Source organism: Kogia breviceps, chromosome 18 (assembly GCF_026419965.1).
Source record: "Kogia breviceps isolate mKogBre1 chromosome 18, mKogBre1 haplotype 1, whole genome shotgun sequence".
Classification (NCBI taxonomy): domain Eukaryota; kingdom Metazoa; phylum Chordata; class Mammalia; order Artiodactyla; family Physeteridae; genus Kogia; species Kogia breviceps.
The window spans coordinates 7815526-7836327 of NC_081327.1; the positions used below are offsets into that span (position 1 = coordinate 7815526).

Genomic DNA, 20802 nt, shown 5'->3' on the forward strand with positions numbered 1-20802 from the left:
ATCGTCATGCATGAGGAACTTGAGGAGCTTTTGACATTTTTTTACATTTGTTTATTTTTTTAAAGCAACTCCTGCACTTGTGAGAACTGTGTCTGTGGGTTTGGCTCAAAAACTGGATTATTTTTCCAGCTGCTCCTTTCTTAACCCTATTTATTCCTCCCACCCCCCCTACCCTGTACATATTTTGATGTTCAGAATGTCCTGTCAGCAGCATCTGTCACATGTGGAGAGTGCTTTTATTTTGTAAAGTAAGGGAGATTGGGGTGACATGTGGGGGATTTGGCAGAGTCAGGAAGTCGTAGGACAGGGAGCAGAAGGGATACCCGGAGGTGAGGCAAGCCAGGTGGGAAACGAGGGGGTCAGCAGCAGGTGGGGGGTGAGCCCTCGTGCGGGCGCGTCAGGAGGGGCCTGGGACCCTTCCCCTCTCTCCATCTGCTCAGCTCCCCGCCTCTGGCTCAGAGCTGTGGGGCTGGCGGAGCGGGTCAGGCCTCGAAACCCGGGGACTGGAGCCTGTTCGCTCGTGGCGGCACCCCTGGCACCCACGGCCCCACCCTGCCCCCCGCCGGGACAGACAGAGCCGATGCAGCCCTTTGCGGGAGATGGGACGGGGAGCGGCCCCTGCCCCATCTCCCCGGGCCTCTCGCCCTCAGCGCTGGGCCCCGCGTTCCCGTCGCCCTGGGCCGGCCCACAGCCCCTGCGGCTCTCCCCTCAAACCCCGTGCTGACGTCGGCTTTGGGGTTGGTTCGTAGGGAAGATGGGGAGTTGGAAGAAGGCGAACTGGAGGATGATGGGGCCGAGGAGACCCAGGACGCCTCCGGAGGCCCCGAGAGGAGCCGGAAGGAGAAGGGGGAGAAGCACCACAGCGACTCAGATGAGGAGAAGTCTCACCGGAGGCTGAAGCGGAAACGCAAGAAAGAGCGGGAGAAGGAGAAGAGGAGATCCAAGAAAAGGAGGAAATCCAAGCACAAAGTAGGTCCTGACGATGTGCTGGGCCTCGTGGCGCTGGGCCCAGCTGAGCGCCCCAGGGGCCGAGCTCATCTTGTCAGGCCAGAGGGCACCCTTAAATCGGGCTGTTTTTCCTTTCCCCAAATTGGATAAAGACCTTTTCTAAAAGAGTTGGTAGCTCATGCTCCATTGCTGCTAGATGCCCCTAGGTGGGGCATTTTGCACGGAGCCCTTCTGGCACATTCCAGCAGTGGCTGTGCAGGTGGCCAGCCCTCCGCAGAAGCTCTAATCCTGTGCCCCTGTCCTTGCAGCGCCATGCTTCTTCCAGCGATGACTTCTCTGACTTCTCAGATGACTCGGATTTCAGCCCCAGTGAGAAGGGGCACCGCAAGTACAGAGAGTACAGCCCCCCCTACGCGCCGGTGAGTGACTGCTGGTCAGGGGCCCCCATGGGGCTCGGAGCCGGGGGTAATGAAATCACCCGTGTTTCCTGAGCACTGGCTGTGTGCTGGGCATTCTTACGTGGCACTTTACACGGATTTTAATTCTGCAAGATTAGATATTGTTTTTATCCCTGCTTTATAGTTGAGGACACCGAGACTACGAGAACTTAAGCCAGGTTGCACGGCTCTGAAGTATAGGAGCTGGGGTTGAGCCCAGTCAGTGGCTGATTGCCATACTTCTCTATGCCACCTTTTCTCGTGGCCTTTGCAGGGCTCGTCATATCCCCTGTCCCCAAGAAAGATGATGATTTGTCCCTGTGAGAGCTGACTTTTCCACTGTTCAGCAGTGTCCTTTTGTGGAAAATTGGCAAGAGAATGAAACGGTTATGGGAGTAAATCATCTCGGATGTTGTGGGGTCAGAAGTTATATACCACTGAGCTTAAGCATAAATTTAAATTATTTGTCCGGTTTGTATATTGTTTTATTTTCCTCAGGGAAAACCAGTAAGAAGTAAATCAACAGAGATTTTCAGATTTTGATAAAAAGTATTTTTAAAGTTAGTAGCTTTTAAAGGTGTTCTGTAACTCAGCATCACCCATCATAACGGATAAGTTATTGTAAGGAATAAGAGCTGACATTGGTCTACTAATGTAGATTCAGGCTTTAAACCTGAGGGCAGCAGGGAATGGAGAGAACACCCCCAGCTTTGATTGGGACCTAGCGGTTGAGGCATTTTAAGATCAGCTAAAGTGGGTGTTCCCTCGTGGTCCAGTGGTTAAGAATCCACCTTCCAGTGCAGGGGACATGGGTTCGATCCCTGGTCAGGGAACTAAGATCCCACGTGCTGTGGGGCAACTAAGCCTGCGCACTGCACCGAAAACCCAGCGCAGCCCCCCTAAAAAAGAAAAAAGGATCTGCTAAAGTAGTTGTGTACATCTCCATGTTTTATGTTTTCTTTTTTTTTTTATAGTGAGTGTGGATTTTTTTAATGAATAGACTTTAGAGCAGTTTTATTTTTTAAATTTTATTGAATATAGTTGATTTACAGTGTTGTGTTAATTTCTTCTATACAGCAAAGTGACTCAGTTATATGTACACATATTCTTTTTTCATATTGTTTTCCATTGTGGTTTGTCACAGGATATTGAATATAGTTCCCTGTGCTATGCAGTAGGACCATGTTTTAAAAAAAATTTTATTTATTTAATTAATTTATTTTTGGCTGTGTTGGGTCTTCGTTGCTGCGCGTGGGCTTTCTCTAGCTGTGGCAAGCGCAGGCTTCTCATTGCGGTGGCTTCTCTTGTTGTGGAGCATGGGCTCTAGGCGCGCAGGCTTCAGTAGTTGTGGCACGCGGGCTCAGTAGTTGTGGCTCACGGGCTTAGTTGCTCCGCAGCATGTGGGATCTTCCCAGACCAGGGCTCGAACCTGTGTCCCCTGCATTGGCAGGCAGGTTCTTAACCACTGCGCCCCCAGGGAAGCCTGACCCTGTTGTTTTTAGAGCAGTTTTAGGTTTGGAGAAAATGGAACAGGTAGTCCAGTTCCCTACCCACCCCACCCGGTTCCCCAGTTTTTTGGTTTTTTTTTTTTTTTTTTAAATTTTATTTATTTTTATTTTTGGCTGCGTTGGGTCTTTGTTGCTGCGCACGGGCTTTAGCTGCGGCGAGCAGGGGCCACTCTTCGCTGCGGTGCACAGGCCGCTCATCGCGGTGGCCTCTCTTGTTGCGGAGCATGGGCTCCAGGTGCGTGGACTTCAGTAGTTGTGGCACGCGGGCTCAGTAGCTGTGGCGCACGGGCTTACTCGCTCCCCGGCATGTGGGACCCTCCTGGACCAGGGCTCGAACCCATGTCCCCAGCACTGGCAGGCGGATTCTCAACAACTGCGCCACCAGGGAAGTCCCTTTAAAAAAAAAAAAATTCCCCAGTTTTTAATGTCGTGCATTAGTGGGGCACATTTGTTGTAATTGTCTAGCCAGCCTTGGTACGTATTTGATTAGAGTCCATAGTTTACATTAGGGTCCCCCTTCGTGTTTTACAGTTCTTTGGGTTTTGACAAATGCATCTTGTTATATATGCACCATACACTATCATATAAAATAGTTTCAATTCCCTAAAAGTCCTCGTTTCTTTACCTACTCATCAGTCCCTCCCCCCACGCCCCTCACAACCACCAGTCGTTTGACTGTCTCTGTAGTTTTGCCTGTTCCAGAGTGTCATTTAATTGGACTCATATGTAGCTTTTCCGGATTGACTTCTTTCACTTAACAATATTCGTTTACAGTCACTCCATGTCTGTCTTATTTCTTTTAATTGTTGAATACTCCATTGTCTGAATGTACCAGTTTGTTTATCCATTTTCCTATTGAAGGACATCTTGGTGTCTTCCATTTGTGCATGTATGTGTATTTGTAAACTTCATCCAGTATATCTTCGAACTAGCACACTTTGGAAAGCATCATTTTAAATAGTTTTCTAGTTTGGTTGCCAAATAGTCATTAATTGAATTCTAAGGCCCCAGGAAAGTTCTGACTGAGGAGCACCCCTCTATCAGGCCTCCTCCTGAAATGAGACTGTTCTATATCCCTGGGAAATACACCCTTCTTTTCCCTCTCCAGTAATGCAGGGGTCGTGGGGCCTGTGTTTCTCAATTGTCTTTAAAGCTGTGGCTCTTTCTGAAGAACAGAAACATCTGGGCCAACAGCCCAGATCTCATTCAGGTGGCTGGGGGCTAGCATCTCACCCCAGGGACAGCAGAGACACCCAGACAGCTGTCCCAGTTCAGGGAATAGTGGGGATCTTGGTCTGAATCCGAGGCCCCAGGGCCAGCTCACTGTCCTCTCCCCATCAGTCCCACCAGCAGTATCCCCCGTCGCACACCACGCCCCTGCCCAAGAAGGCCTACTCCAAGATGGACAGCAAGGGCTACGGCATGTACGAAGACTATGAGAACGAGCAGTACGGGGAGTACGAGGGTGAGGAGGAGGAGGACATGGGCAAGGACGACTACGATGACTTCACCAAAGAGCTGAACCAGTACCGGCGGGCCAAGGAGGGCAGCAGCCGGGGCCGAGGTGGGACCCGCAGCTTCTCCTCCAGGTTGTTGGAGCAGGCCCGGGGCTGGGGGTTGGGCACTCCGTGCAGAGCCAGACAGACCTCATGGGCCACGTGCTCGTGGAGCGTCGAGTCCAGGAGAAGAGACAGGCAGTCCTGCAGGGCTGAGATAAGCATAGAAGGAGACAGGCAGGGAGCTCCATCCCAAGCACAGGGGACCGGAGTTCTGCCACGTGAGAAGAGGGTCCAGTGCTGAAGCCGTGGTTGGGATGGAGCCAGACTGGCGTGAGGCAAGGAGAAGACTGCTGTGGCTCAAGGTGGTGGTGGTGGTGGTGGTGGTGGTGGCGGTGGCGGTGGCGGTGGCCGAGGCCGAGTCTAAGTGCTGGACCACTGCCAGGGAACTCCCTGAAGGGTTGTTTTTTAAATTCACTTCCTGGTCAGCTGTGAAGAGATATAGAAGGAACAGCTCTCACCCCTGGGGACAGTAACTGACAGCTGGCTTCTCCTCCCCCAGCCTCCCATCTCCCATCACCTGACAAAGTGTGACTGCAGCCACGGGACTGCCACACCTCTGAACCTTGAACCTGTGGCAGTTAGGAGGATGGTGGGGGAGGGCAGAGCACCAGTGACCCAGCCTGGCCTCTCAGAACCATCTCCTGCCAAGGATATTTCCCAACCCCAGAGTGCTTCCAGAATTTTCCAGCCCAGCAGTTCTTAGCCCTGCTTGAGGCCCAGCTTGTTGTTGAGTGGCTGGTCATTCTTTCTTTCGGTGGTCTTTCTTAGACTCCTCCCTAGATAGGCCCTGCTCTTTGGGGAGATTCTGGACTAGCCTGTCCAATAGAAATATAATGCAAGCTACCATGCAATTACAAGTTTTCTAGTGGTCACATTAGAAAAGTAAAAGGAAACAGATGAAATTAATTTTAACAACACATTTTATAAATACATTCCAAATCTCATTTCAACGTGTAATCAAAATAGACGTGATATTTCATATTCTTTCTCTCTCTCTTTTTTAACTAAGTCTTTGAAATTCAGTGTGCACTTTATACTCACAGTATTTCATAGTTTGGCCAGCCACGTTGCAGGTACTCAGTAGCCACACGTGGCTGGTGCCTCTGTGTCGGACAGCGCCTCAGTCAGGGTAGCGTGGTGAGCGCTGCAGCTGGCATGTGTCCGCGGTGCTCAGCTACCCCTGTGCAGGGGCCCCGGGACCATGACTCAGCCTAGAGCAGCCGGGAAGGCTTCTTAGAACAGGAGGAGGAGGAGGAAATGATTGACCTTGGGCAGACAGTGGGTTAACTTCTCTTCTGCTGGTGGGTCCTGCTTGCTCTGACACTCACTGTCTGAATCACCATGCAGGCAACCGAGGCCGTGGCAGGGGCTACCGAGGCCGTGGCAGCCGTGGAGGGTCTCGAGGCCGAGGCATGGGCAGGGGTAGCCGAGGCAGAGGCAGAGGCTCCATGGGAGGAGACCACCCAGAGGACGAAGAGGACTTCTATGAAGAGGACATGGAAGTAAGGCTTTCTCCAGCTTGGGGTCGGGGATGGGAGTCGGGGCGGGTGGCTGGTGGGCTGCAAGACTAAGTCTGTAAGACTAAGGTGGAAAGGAAGCATCAGATGGCAGGTTTATGTGTTTAGAAATGTTCCTTTATTATTTGGAATAGAGAAAACCTTCCTATGGTTCAGAATTGAAAAAGTACCAAAGGGTGAGCTGTCAAAAACATCCTCATCTCACGGCTCTCTCAGCGAGCGCCTTAGTTCCCATCTTGAAGACAGGGTTCCCGAGGGTACTCTCGAAGCATTTAATGCCTTCGCAGTCAGGTGCCTGTTTAGTTACCTCCCTCCCACACACAAACGCGTGTGTGCGTGAGAACTGCCACGCTCACTGTTCTGTCCCTGCCCGAGACCTTGCCACGCTGCCCCTTGTGCTAGCTGCACAGCCGTCCTTTGGGAGCTGCCCAGTGGGTTGGGAGTCCTAAGAGTGAAAACTGCGAGGGAAAGGACTAGGACCAGCCACCGCTTAGGCTGTGGCGTGTGAAGAGGGGGCACAGGTGCAAGTCACTGGGTTGCTCACTTGCTCTTCTGAGTTTGACATTGTCCCGAGTGTACAAAAAGGCAGAGAGGGGTAGAGTATATAGTTCAGGACATTGTTCACCAAATGACACTTTCCTGCTTCCCTTCCCTCCGGAATTCCAGTACGGAGAAAGCGAGGAGCCGATGGGAGATGAGGACTATGACGACTATTCCAAGGAGCTGAACCAGTACCGCCGGTCCAAGGATGGCCGAGGACGAGGTGGGCAGGGGCCGCGAGGGGCGGGTCAGAGCGCCTCCTCCTGGCAGCTGCCAGCCTCGGGTCCTGGAGAGAGGCCTCAGGTTAACGCCTTTTCTCTCTTCTGCAGGGCTAAGTCGAGGCCGTGGCCGGGGTTCCCGAGGTCGAGGGAAAGGGATGGGCCGGGGCCGGGGTCGAGGTGGCAGCCGAGGAGGGATGAACAAGGGTGGAATGAATGATGACGAAGACTTCTACGACGACGACATGGGGGTAAGTCGGCTCTTCATTCTGATCTGATGTTTTTACTCAAGGCTCCTTCGTGAAATTTTTTTTTTTTTCTTTAATGAGTTATCCTCCGAGGCTGGTCCTGTTCCCCTGCTCCCATCAGCCGTTCCCTGTAGGGCCTGTCAGCACTAATTACCTCTCATGGGGGTTGCGCTGCTGGTGAGACCCTCTGTTTTTAAAACCATATCTTTGTAGCACCTGCAGTCACCTGTTCTGAGTCCCTGGGTTAGCCCTGGAGAGTTTTCCAGGAAGGCTCCTGCTGCCTCTTCTTGGAATGAATGTGTTCCCGCGCAGGTGTGTGGCGCGCGAGTCCTCAGCTGCCCACGCTCCACGGTCCAGGGCTCAGACCCCACAGAGTTGGGTGCTGGATGGAAGCTGCTGGTCAGCACTCCTGTGACACGGGGGCGTGCTCATTCCTGCCAGCCAGCCTGTCTCACTTTCCCTCCCTCAGAGCCCGTCTCCACCTGGCCTGCACAGGCCTCTCCCTACTCTTCCTCTTCATTCCCCTTTATAGTCACACTCTGTGTTGCTAACAGGACGGCGGCGGAAGCTACCGGAGGGGTGACCATGACAAGCCCCACCAGCAGTCTGACAAGAAAGGCAAAGTCATCTGCAAATACTTCGTGGAAGGGCGGTGCACATGGGTAAGGGGCCAGTTCCAGTACCAGGGTGCCCAGAGCCAGGGACACATGGGCCTCTGGGAATGTTCTGGAGGCCACACTCACTGGGGGCAGTGTTCTGGTGGGCTTGGAGTGATTGTCTGAGAGACTGGAAGACTTAGTTCACTCCTCAGAGTGACTGAAGAGCCAGGACAAGATTGTTGGCACATCTGGGTCTTTTTGGTTTGTGAGGATTTTTTTGGCCAAAATTTTCGCCAATCCATATGGCCTCAAACGTTTTGTTAGAATTGATGCTCGTGCAAAGGTGTAACATATCCTGGTTGAGTTACTGAACTTCAGTGTCGGAGAGGGAATCATTAAGGAATCCAGACAGAAAAGGTGGTCAAGGTCAGCCTTGACCTTCACAGCAGAGTATAATGCCAGAAGATGGGCCAATTACCTGAAAGTTCTGAAGGAAACAAGTATAATCCAGTGTTAATTCAGCCAGGCAACTTTTTATTCAGGTATACAGGCAGCAGGCAGATATTGGCAAGCAAGTACCCAGGAGTACTGCACCTGTGTACCTGTCTTAGGAAAAAATATTACTGTGTTTAAAACAAAGATGTGTTGGGCTTCCCTGGTGGCGCAGTGGTTGAGAGTCCGCCTGCCGATGCAGGAGACACGGGTTCGTGCCCTGGTCCGGGAAGATCCCACATGCCGCGGCGCAGCTGAGCCCGTGAGCCATGGCCGCTGGGCCTGTGCGTCCGGAGCCTGTGCTCCGCAACGGGAGAGGCCGCGGCAGTGAGAGGCCCGCATACCGCAAAAAAAAAAAAAAAAAAAAAAACAAAACAAAGATGTGTTTGTATGTAAAATAGTCCTTATTATAGTGGCAATTCATATATTTTTAGAAACTTGAAATATATATAAACAAACAAGAGTAGCTATTCCTAAGAGAAAGGGGGAACGGGTATAGAACAGTTTCTCTTTTCAGTTTGCCTGGATGTTGTTTTGTTTGGATTGTACAGTTTGACTACAAATAGCAGAAAACTCAACTCCACTGGCTTAAACACATAGACATTTGTCTCTCAGAATAGTCTGGGAATTCCCTGGTGGTCTGCTGATTTGGACTCTGCACTTCCACTGTGGCTGGCATGGGTCTGATCCCTGGTTGGTGAACTAAGATCCTGCATGCCGCGTGCTTTGGCCAAAAAAAAAAAAAAAGTCTGGGGCGGGGGCGTGGGGGCATTACAGGGCTGGTACAGTTGTCAGTGGCACCATCGGGGACCCAAGTTCCTTCCTACTTTTTATTCTGGTATCTTTAAGCATGTGGCTTTCGTCCTCATGGTTGCTTAATGGCTGCTGTGCCTCCAGGCATCACATCCAAGGGCTAGGAGGAAGAAAACTGTATGAAGGGATTTTTTAAAAAATCAGGGCAGTATTGTCTTCCCTGGGGAGTTTGGGGTTCTGTTAGAAATTGGGGTTCTGTTAGAAAGGAAGAAGCATGAAACTGGATACTGGCTGTTATGCAGCAAACAGTAAGTGGGTAAGAGAGGCGAAGGCAAGAGGAGGAAGAGTTAGAAGCAGTGAAAGGCAGCAGAATGGAGCCGGGAGGACTGGGGACATGGGGGAGGGAGGCAGGGGCAAGAGAAAGGGCCACACACTTTGGCAGAAGTTTCAGCTTGGTGGGAAACTGCATTTATGTGTCTGCCTTTCCTGGGCCTCCTGCCCTTTCTGGGGTCGGGGTGGGGGTTTGTTTCTGTCGTTGGTCCCTGTGTGCTTCAGCAGTGACAGAGCAGTACTTCCTTTTGCAAACAGCTTACCTTTTCACTGCTTCTCTTCCAGGGAGACCACTGTAATTTTAGCCACGACATCGAGCTACCAAAGAAGCGAGAACTGTGCAAGTTTTACATCACCGGATTTTGTGCCAGAGCCGAGAACTGCCCCTATATGCATGATATCCTTTGGTGCCCACATTTGACCTGATTGAGGGTACAGAGCTCCTTTTCTCCTTATTGTTAATAACAGCTGATCTTCACCACACTTTCGCTCTCTGTGCCAGTAGCTTTCTGCGCATCCATCTCTTAACCCTCACATCTGCCCTGTGGTGGGTCTGCTCTTCCTAGTCTGCAGGTGACTAAACAGAGGCACACACATTATATGTTCTCTTTACATACACAGTTGACCCTTGAACAACATGGGTTTGAACTCTGCAGGTCCACTCAGAGATTGTTTTGTTTTCAGTACTAAATACTGCAGTACTACACGATCTGTAGTTGGTTGGATCCACAGATGCAGAACTGAGGGTATGGAGGACGGATTATAAATTCTACTCAGAGTTTTGACTGAGTTGGCGCCCCTAACTCCCATGTTGTTCAAGGGTCAAGTGTACTCTCGAGACTGGCTTATACCATTGCCTGTTATCTTTCTGAGATTTTTCAAATGGCTGTGTAACCATGGTCAAATCATTGAACTTTTCCCCTCTTCCTGTTGAGTGAGGCTCTGAGGACACAGCCTTGAGGCCACCGTGGTGGGGCGGGAAGCACTCCACAGAGTGGGGGTGTGGAGAACCGGGGTCTCATCTTGGGTCAGCTGCCAACCTGCTGTGCAGCTCTGAGCCAGTCACTTCGCCTCTCTGGGCCTCAGTTTCCTTGTCTCTAAAACAAAGGGGCTTGGATTCTGTCCTTGGGTGGGTTTTATGAGGTGAGGCATTTGCCTTAACTTGCCCTGAACGTGATTTTCCGTGTAAGTTGTACCACACGACCGGGAACTGCATCAACGGCGATGACTGCATGTTCTCTCACGACCCCCTGACCGAGGAGACCAGAGAGCTCTTGGACAAGGTAACGTGCAGGCTGACAGCAGCCGTAACTGATGGGGACCAGGAGGTGTGCCTGCCACGGGCCTGACACTGCAGCTCTCCTGTCTGGCCTCTGTGCGGGACCAGAATCCCCAGTTGTGTTGATTGGAGCTGGGCCATGTTCAGGAGGAAATGGGGACTGTATTCTCTGCAGGGAGAATTGAGGTGATCACATGTGTGTCTTCTCTCCAGCCGGGACGGTTTTCCCTGGAGGGGCGGCTCTGTAAAAGGAATGTTGTGTGGTGTGTCTCCAAACATACCTTGTGATTTCTTAACTGTCCTTAAGAGAGAGCCCGAGGTATACAAAGAGGAGGTGAGACTTCGGATGGGTTCTGTTTTAAAATTATCTTTTAAGTCATTTATGTTTTTTATTTTGGGCTGTGCTGGGTCTTCATTGCTGCTCGTGGGTTTTCTTGAGTTGCGGTGAGCAGGGGCTACTCTTAGTTGGCAGTGTGCAGGCTTCTCATTGTGGTGGCTTCTCTTTTTTGCGGAGCACGGGCTCTAGGCATGCGGGCTTCAGTAGTTGTGGTGCCTGGGCTCTAGAGCGCAGGCTCAGTAGTTGTGGCGCACGGGCTTAGTTGCTCCGTGGCACATGGGATCGTCCCGGACCAGGGCTTGAACCCATGTCCCCTGCATTGGCAGGCAGGTTGTTAACCACTTTGCCACCAGGGAAGTCCCTGGATGGGTTCTGTTTTGATGGAAGGGTCAAACGTTTCTTTTCAAGTCTTAAGGATTCTTTTTTGTAGTAGAAAAAGCATGGGGCAATTGGAGGCTTTCACGATGGGGAGACTTCCTCCAGTGAGGTGTCAGGGCTCCCTTACCAGCCAGATGACATTTGAAACTCATTCTTATGTCTGTTGTTCTCCCTGAGGAGTCAGGCCGAGGACTTTGGGGCCCCTGGTTCCTGTTCTTGATTTCCTGACATCCATCACAGGGTGAATGGGTGCGAGAACATGTGTCCTTTCACATGAAGGCTTTCCTGCCTTCTCTCTGGTTCCCAGAAAGTTTAAGGAGATTGGCTATTTTTTTGAGAATGGAAAGAATCGGTGCCTCAGCCAGGTTCAGGAATCTACCCATGCGGGCCGGGGCTGCCTGAGGGGTTGAGGGGAAGCCCTGCACAAGCAAAGCAAGAGAACGTACACTCCTCATTGGGAGAGCATTCATGGAGAAAGTTCTCATCTTTACCAGGCCCTTTGGCCTATTATCCTAGGAATAGGGTTTTGTAACTGGTAGCTGTCTAGAATCTGTGAGTCATTCACAAGCTAAGGAGTGGGAAAAGTCATGGCGGCTTCATTTCTCATTTGAAGAACTAAACAATCTCTGACTGAGGACTGCCCCCTGCTGGTGGTTCAGAGTTTGCTCTCTAGCCCAGTCCTGTCCAGTAGGAACACCACAGAGCCACAAATTTAAATTTTTTAGTATCCACATTGGAAAAGTAAAAAGATGAAATTAGTGTTACCAGTATATCTTATTTAACCCAGTGTATCCATGTCCAAAGTACCACTTCAGCAGGTAATAAATGATGAAATAATTATGATATTTGGGGGGATTTGGGGGTTTTTGGGGTACTAAGTCTGAGGAATCTAGTGTTTATTTTCTACTTATAGCCCCATTCCAAGCACCCAGTAGCCATACATGGCCAGTGACCACTATATTGGACAGCACAGCTCTAGACACCTTAATAAGAACTCAAAAGCAAATCAAAGTGGCACGTTTCCATTTCTGGCCACAAACATTTTGAGAGTATCAGTAGCATCCCCTATCTAAAGTCAAGTCTCAGTAGTTTAAAAGTGAGTGTTGAACCTGGAAAAACCATTCCAGAATCGAATTTGGGTGGTCAGAAAGTAAAACTTAAACCTTTACAGTGGGCCCAGAGTAACCCTGATAAACGTGTGGGGTCAGCCATTTCCTTCTCTCCTGGACAGAGTTGCAGCTTGATCAACTAGCGCTGGGGCCTGAGGCTCCTGGGCAGCCCTTGGGTCCAAGCTGAGGTGCCACTTAGGACAGGGCCTTCATCATCCCTCCTGAAATGTCTCTGCTCTCTCTTCCACCCTTTACTTCAGCTTTATTTTCTTGCTTCTTGGTGACATTTCTGTCTGTCCAGATACATCAGCTTCCAGCCATCCACTCTAGGTTTGAGATGTGCCTGCCTTTGGGGCTGTCAGTGACTGTAACATGAGAGCGAGTGGCAAGAATAATGCAAATAGGGCTTCCCTGGTGGCGCAGTGGTTGAGAGTCCGCCTGCCGATGCAGGGGACACGGGTTCGTGCCCCGGTCCGGGAAGATCCCACATGCTGTGGAGCGGCTGGGCCCGTGAGCCATGGCCGCTGAGCCTGCGCGTTCGGAGCCTGTGCTCCACAACGGGAGAGGCCACAACAGTGAGAGGCCTGTGTACCGCAAAAAAAAAAAAAAAAAAAAAAGAATAATGCAAAGAATTCCCTCCACCTAGATTCCTCTGTCAGCATTATTTTGCCCCATTTGCTTTATTACTTTGCTCTTGTTTATTTTTTTTCCTTGAGCCATTTGAAAATAAGTTGCATACATTATGGTTCTTTACCATTAAATACTTCAGTTACTGTTTTATAGTCAGGTTTGTCAAGGTATAGTTTGTATCCAGTCTAAAAAAAAAAAAAGTGTCCCTGTTTAGGTCTGTGAACTTTTTTTTTTGGCTGTGCTGGACGTCATGCTGAATCTTAGTTCCCCAACCAGGGATCGAACCCAGGCACCCTGCAGTGGAAGCACAGAGCTCTAACCACTGGACAGCCAGGGAATTCCCTAGTTCTGTGAATTTTGACAAACACAGAGAGTCATGTGACCACCTCACAGTCTAGGTGGAGGAAATTCATTCTTTCACCCCTAAAAGCCCTCCCGTTTTGTAATCAGTGTCTCTCCTATCTCCAGCCCCTGGAAACCACTGATCTGTTTTCTGTCCCTGTTTTTTGCCTTTTCAAGAAAGTCATATAAATAGACATATGGTATGTAGCTTCTAAACGTGTGTGGTTTATATAGCCTTTTGCTTTTTGTTTTTTTATAAATTTATTTATTTTTTAAATTTATTTGTTTACTGTGTTGGGTCTTCGTTGCTGTGTGTGGGCTCTCTAGTTGTGGTGAGCAGGGGCTACTCTTCGTTGCGGTGTGCGGGCTTCTCATTGCGGTGACTTCTCGTTGCGAGCACAGGCTCTAGGCGCACGGGCTTCAGTTGTGGCATGTGAACTTCAGTAGTTGTGGCACACGGGCTTAGTTGCTCCGCGGCACGTGGGATCTTCCCGGACCAGATCTCGAACCCGTGTCCCCTGCATTGGCAGGTGGATTCTTAACCACTGCGCCACCAGGGAAGCCCTATAATAGCCTTTTGAATCTGCTGTCTTCCATTCTGCATGAGGTGTTTGAAATTCATACACATTGTTGCAAGTATTGGTAGTTCATCACTGTTTGTTCTTGAGTAGTACTCCACCGTGTGGATGATCTGAGATTGTTTATCTCAGTTGAAGAACATTGGTTTGTTATCAGTTTGGGGCAAAAGCTTATATATATATATTTTTTTGTCGGTGCCATACAGGATCTTAGTTCGCCTGTAGGATCTTAGTTCTCCAACCAGGTATTGAACCTGCGCCCCCTGCAGTGGAAGCCCAGAGTCTTAACCACAGGACCACCAGGGAATTCCCAAAGCTTAGAATGAATTTTTAACAAGTGGACATGAGCTTATTTCCTTGACCCATGAACCTTGGCCCACATGTCTATGTGTATCCACAGGTGTGGCTGTCCTTTTCCATTGAGAGGATGACTTTGACTTTTGGAAACCCAGGAATCATTCAGAATCGGTCCTGGCGGGGCAGGTTGTGGGACCCAGCAAGGCCCTGGTTGTGCTGTGTGAGGGAGCTCCTTGCTGCAGAGGCCCAGGAAGGGGCGTGGAAGTCTCTAGGGATAGATGTGCTGAAGGACTGCCTGGATGGTTTGGGTTCAGCTTTTCAGGGTGGGGGTGGGGTGTTGACATCTCCTATGTATCTTATGCATCAGTGTTCTGGGCTCTGATGCGATTCAGCCCTTGCTGTTGAGGCAGCACTTGCGGCCCAGTGTGGGTGGCGGGTGAAGACATAAGTGCAGGGAGCTGGCTGTGTCCCATGCTGGAGTCCTCGTCAGGGTGTTGTGGGGTCTGCGTGAGGGGTGAGGGGCGCAAAGTCCTGGAGTGGGAGCCCGCCGTGAGGTGAGACTGCTCCCCAGCGTGGAATGGGTGTGGAAGCCCCGATTGCGGGGCACAGTGGGGAAGCGGAAGTGACGGGACCCCGGGAGATACTCGTGTGAGGTGGGGGGGCCCGCCTTGCCTGGGGACAGGCGATACACTCGTAGGGGCTGTCCTGTGGGCCAGTGCTTTAGTTCGTTTGGTCATTGAGTTCACTGCGTGGCCCTGGGTGCTGAGCGCCAGGCCGGGCCGGGGATGGCAGTGGAAGGATCACCTCAGCCTCTGTCCCCCGAGCAGGTGCAGTTGGCTGGGTGTTCCCGAGTGCTGAGCGGTACAGAGACGTGTGACCCTAGTCTCGGGGGCGAGGGGAGTGTGGCGCATTTGGTGTCTGGACCACGGCATCCCCTCCCTGGGCGGGGAGGAAGTTGTGGTCAAGTTTGTTCCTGTTTAATGAGGTATAACGTCCTCCTTAGGTTTTACCTACACCTGGGGGCATTTTGTTGCCATTGAGAGGATCTAGCAGTGCAGGGCTTTGGTTCTGTGACCCAGGCTGCTCTGCCCGAGTGCGAGTGAGTGCAGAGAGGCTGGGGCAGGGTCCCGCTCAGAGAAGGTGGGGCCCGGGCCTGAGGGCGGGTTTGAGCTGGGCAGCAGTTCCAGGGCGGAGTTTGGGGGTGGGGGTAAGAGAAGGGAGGGGTGCGGGGTTCTCCCCTCACAGCCCAGCTAGTGGCCTGCGGAGGAGCAGGAGGGGCGTGGAATGCGGTGCAGCCAGATGGAGATGGTACCTGTAGCTCTGGCCAGGGAGGTGGTGTGGGAGCCCCAGCCAAAGGCCAGAGGCGGGGACGGCGGAGCGGGGAGGCGGTGTTCAGGGGAGGTGAACCCAGAGGGGCACCAAACAACCGGGGAGGCCCATCAGAGCCTTAACTTCTTTAGTCCCCTGTACCCCATCCTCTGGGGCCCAGAGAATGCAGGGGAAGGTGTGCTTGGCTGTTTTCTTTACTCATTTATTTAACAAATGTGTGGTCATGCCTGCTTTGTAGCAGGCGCTATTCTGGGCACCGGGGACGCAGTGGTGAGGAGACAGGATCCAGTCATCAGGTAGACGCCGATTACACACTGGGATCGGGGCAGTGGAGGGAATGTGCAGGGAGCCCAGAGGCCCTCAAACAGGCTGCCATGGGGCAAGGCTCAGTGAGGAGGTGACACTCGCTGGCCCCAGGTGAATAACAGGCAGGAAGGAGGGGCGAGGGAGGCATGTGCTGGGCCGGGGTCACAGTGCGAGCAACAGCTACACACACGGTTGAGGGACCAAAAGGGGCCAGCTGGCTGGAAGGGAAGCGGGCGGAACGTGGGGCAGTGGAGCAGTCAGGGCTGCCTCTGTGGCTGCGGCCCCTCCTCAGCCCCTGAGAGCAGTGCTAAAAGACACCACGAGGTGCGGGGCTCTCTCAGCACAGCTAGTCTCAGGCAGCATTTCCCACACTGCGGTGGACATGTGTGAAATGTGGTCCTAGTTCAGCGGGTCCCCCTGTGCTGCTGGTCCACAGACAGACCACACCTTGAGTAGCAGGGCTCTAAGGGAACAGCTGTTTTCCACTGATCAGACTTGCAAGTTTTCCATGCCCCTTGAAGCCAAATTCTTCTTGGACCCTGCATCCCTGGGTCCACATACTTTTGCTGATGGTTAGGAGAGAGAAAAGCTGGGAACCGCCTGACACCTGCCAGGAAGTCCTGCTTCCGCCACCCATGCCGCCACCACTGTCCCTGGGCGGAGGAGCAAGAGGAGGAGTTGTCTTGAGCAGTGCTGAGGCTGAGGTGCTGGGGCATCTCAGAGCCCCGCGTTAGGATCCACTAAGGCATGTGTGCTGAGGTCCCCAAGGCCACCTGGGCCCAGGTTGGACAATTTTTTGGGGAGACTCCCAGGTCCGAGCTGGCTGAGATTTAACTCCAGTGAGAGCACGCAAAGCAGAATGCACAAAGAGAAAAGGCAGGCGGTAAAGGTTGAAACCAGGCGTCAGCTTCCAAGAGTCCTCGTCCCCTGGAGTCACATGGGACGTGTATAACTCCTCAGGTTGTGACAGAACGTGTAGAACGCTGTCCACCATGGGCGTGCAGTAGAGAGTCAGTGCCCGGGGTTTTTACTGAGGGCAGTCTCTGCCTGGCACGTACCAAAATCCCAGACTCCCAGAGGGAAACGGGATGTTCCGCAGAAAGCATGCTGTTTGTGCAAACGGTTTAGACACAGTGAGCCCCTCTTAGCAGTCAGGGAATTCTGGGAACCCTCTCGAAATCCAGGTTCCCAGGCACAGCCAAAGGCCAACATTGCAAGCTGGCCTTACAAGAGAAGCAGGCAGGTCTGCAGTGTTCACTTCTGCCCAGGATCCTAATTGGTGAGACGTTCTGCTTGAATTCAGACTTTGGAATTGTCCACCTACCCTGTAACAGGCCTTATGGTGGACCCTGTGGGTCTTGCCCTTGTGGAGTTGGTAGTCGTCGGGCCGGGAATAAACAAAAAGATACAACTAAATGTAAAATCTTACAAAGCTTGGGCAGTGCTTTCGAGGGAGCTAATGGTGTTCCAGTAGTAAATACAGGAGACCTGGCCAGTCACTCTGAGTTGACCTTTAATAAGAGACCCCAGCAATTGGGGGATATGGAGCCATACATTAAGAATGGAGGGGAGGGGCTTCCCTGGTGGCGCAGTGGTTGAAAGTCCACCTGCCGATGCAGGGCACACGGGTTCGTGCCCCGGTCCGGGAAGATCCCACATGCCGCGGAGCGGCTGGGCCCGTGAGCCATGGCCGCTGAGCCTGCGCGTCCGGAGCCTGTGCTCCGCAACGGGAGAGGCCACAACAGTGAGAGGCCCGCGTACCGCAAAAAAAAAAAAAAAAAAAGAATGGAGGGGAAAACGAATGCCTGGGGAGAGGCCTGGTCCAGGCCAGGACCCTGCTGGGGAAAGAGCTTAGCTGTCCGCAGAACTGAAACAGAGCTGGGTGCTTAGGGTGGAGGAGTCCGCACACCATAGAAGGAAATGAAGCTTCCAGGGTGCTGTGAAGTCCTCCCCGACACCCAGCCCTGCTGTCAGGCCCTGTGGGTCCTTGTAAGTGATTGGGTTTTGATCGCAAGTGCAGTGAGGGGCCCTTAAAATTCAAACAGAACAATGAACTTTTTTTTTTTAATATATAAATTTATTTTATTTTTATTTATTTTTGGCTGTGTTGGGTCTTTGTTGCTGTGCGTGGGCTTTCTCTAGTTGTGGTGAGCGAGGGCTACTCTTCGTTGGAGTGCGCGGGCTTCTCATTGTGGTGGCTTCTCTTGTTGTGGAGCATGGGCTGTAGGCGTGAGGGCTTCAGTAGTTGTGGTGTGTGGGCTCAGTAGTTGTGGCTCACGGGCTCTAGAGCACAGGCTCAGTAGTTGTGGTGCATGGGCTTAGTTGCTCCACGGCATGTGGGATCTTCCCAGACCAGGGCTTGAACCCGTGTCCCCTGCATTGGCAGGCGGATTAACCACTGCACCATCAGGGAAGCCCAGAACAATGAACTGTTAATCGGCCATGAAATAGATGAAATAGATGATACAGCTACAACATGGATGAACCTTGAAAATGTCATGCTAAGTGAAAGAAGCCAGTCACAAAAAACAATATTATGGGATTTCATTTCCATGAAATGTCCAGAATAGACAAATCCATAGACAGAAAGTAGATAGGTGGTTGCCAGGGGCTGGGAGGGAGCGGGGCATGGGAGTGACTGCTTAATGGGTATGGAGTCTTCTTCGGCAGTGTTAGAACTAGATAAGAGATGGTGGTTATACAACATCGTGAATGTACTTAACGTCCTTGAATTGTCCACTTGAAAATGGTGAAATATCCACTTGAAAATGGTGAAATAGTATGTCGTATGTTGCATGTATTTTGCTGCCAAATAAGAATGGCTCGCCTGTCAGCTGTTCACCGAGAAGGGATGTGGCAGTGGTATGGGGCGATGACTCTTGTGCCAGAGAGGCTTTGTGGTCACTGGCCTTACGCTGTAAGACAACGGTCCCCAAACTTTTTGGCACCAGGGACCGGTGTTGTGGAAGACAGTTTTTCCATGGGGGATGGTTTCAGGGTGATTCAAGTGCGTTGCACTTTATTTCTGTTATTATTACATTGTAATACATAATGAAATAATTATACAACTCACCGTAATGCAGAATCAGTGGGAGCCCTGAGCTTGTTTTCCTGCAACTAGATGGTCCCATCTGGGGGTGATGGGAGACAGTGACACCCGAAGTATGTTGCTTATGTCCAGTCTACTCCATAAGATGCAGCTTAATTGTCACTTGCCACTCACTGATAGGGTTTTGATATGAGTCTGTAAACAACCGATCTATGAAGGTCTCTGTGCAGTCAGACCTCGCTGCGAGTGATAATCTGTGTTTGCAGCCGCTCCCCAGCGCTGGCATCACCGCCTCAGCTCCACCGCAGATCATCAGGTGTTAGAGTCTCGTAAGGAGCGCACAACCTAGGCCCCTCACGTGCGCGGTTCACAGTAGGGTTCGAGCTCCTATGAGAATCTAATGCCCACGCTGATCTGACAGGAGGCCGAGCTCAGGCGGTAATGCGAGCGACCGGGAGAGGCTGTAAGTACTGACGAAGCTTCACTTCGCTTGCCCGCCGCTCACCTCCTGCTGTGTGGTCCGGTTGCTAACAGGCCACACATACCGGTACCAGTCCGTGGCCTGGGGCTTGGGGATCACTGCTGTAAGGGCCTCAGGGTATGGAAGAGATACCTTCAGCAAACTCGGGTCTCAGCCCTGGAGGAGTGCATTCCAACCCACCTCCTCCCCTGTCCTTACTCTCACTGTTTTGTCCTTCTGGCCCGCAGATGTTGGCTGATGACGCAGAGGCAGGCGCTGAGGATGAGAAGGAAGTTGAGGAGCTGAAGAAGCAGGGCATCAACCCCCTGCCCAAACCACCCCCTGGCGTGGGCCTCCTGCCCACCCCGCCCCGCCCACCTGGCCCCCCGGCCCCGACCTCTCCGAATGGCCGGCCCATGCAGGGTGGCCCCCCGCCCCCACCCCCGCCCCCCCCCTCCGCCCCCCGGCCCCCCTCAGCTGCCCATGCCCGTGCACGAGCCGCTGTCCCCACAACAGCTGCAGCAGCAGCAGGACATGTACAACAAGAAGATCCCTTCCTTGTTTGAGATCGTGGTGCGGCCCACAGGACAGCTGGCTGAGAAACTGGGTGTGAGGTGAGTGCCTGGGGGCTTTACTGGGCTCAGCCAGGCTCCTCTGTGCCAGGGACCTGTGGCCTGGAACCTAACCAGGCCAGCATCCTGCTTCTCTCCAAAGCCCTCAGAGGCCTGATCTGGAGCCCTCTGTTGTTCAACCATGAGCAGGCCTCTGTGTCTCCTCAGGGATGTGGCTGCCACCCTTCCTCTGCAGCCCCTCTCACGGGCACCATTTTCTCCTTCCAGGTTCCCTGGACCCGGAGGACCCCCAGGGCCGATGGGCCCGGGGCCCAACATGGGACCCCCGGGGCCGATGGGGGCCCCGATGCATCCTGACATGCATCCCGACATGCATCCCGACATGCACCCGGACATGCATCCGGACATGCACCCCGACATGCCAATGGGCCCTGGCATGAATCCTGGCCCGCCCATGGGCCCTGGCGGCCCTCCAATGATGCCCTATGGTCCTGGAGACTCCCCACACTCTGGAATGATGCCTCCCATCCCACCAGCCCAGAACTTCTATGAAAACTTTTACCAGCAGCAAGAGGGCATGGAGATGGAGCCAGGACTCATTGGGGACACAGGTATGGAGGGCTCAGGGTAGGGGCCAGCTGGGGCTGCTGGAGTCTGCACAGTGGAAAGTAGTCAGGAAGATTTGGTTTTTCTTCCTTGGTCTGAGTCTTTGATAACATGAATCCAACTCCATCTCTGTCCTGTGAGTGGTTGAACGTTTTCAGTGCCGTGGAATTCACTACCCTGTTGAGTCTAGGAGGAGGAGTGTTATGATTACCATCACTATAACTTATTTAATTTCTGTAAGCTTTGCGTGGTGTGTGTGGAGTGGGAGCTTGGGAAGTCAGAGGGACGGGTGTGGAATGGTGTTGAACTTCAAGGCTGAGGGGCCCTCAACCAAAGCGGCCTCCTTCCGGGGTGGTTCTTGGCTTGGAGCTGCCTTGCGAC

The 20802-nt window shown here is 52.2% G+C and overlaps 1 protein-coding gene across 1 annotated transcript in view; it reads left to right on the forward strand.

The window, feature by feature from the left end:
- ZC3H4 (zinc finger CCCH-type containing 4) overlaps positions 1-20802 on the forward strand; it is a 43836-nt gene that overhangs the window by 15417 nt on the left and 7617 nt on the right. The window contains 12 exon segments of the mRNA XM_067018432.1: positions 750-969; positions 1257-1367; positions 4235-4457; positions 5800-5954; positions 6636-6732; positions 6839-6978; positions 7530-7637; positions 9435-9546; positions 10323-10432; positions 19492-19689; positions 19691-19857; positions 20083-20426. Of these exon segments, the coding sequence (XP_066874533.1) occupies positions 750-969; positions 1257-1367; positions 4235-4457; positions 5800-5954; positions 6636-6732; positions 6839-6978; positions 7530-7637; positions 9435-9546; positions 10323-10432; positions 19492-19689; positions 19691-19857; positions 20083-20426 (1985 nt within the window).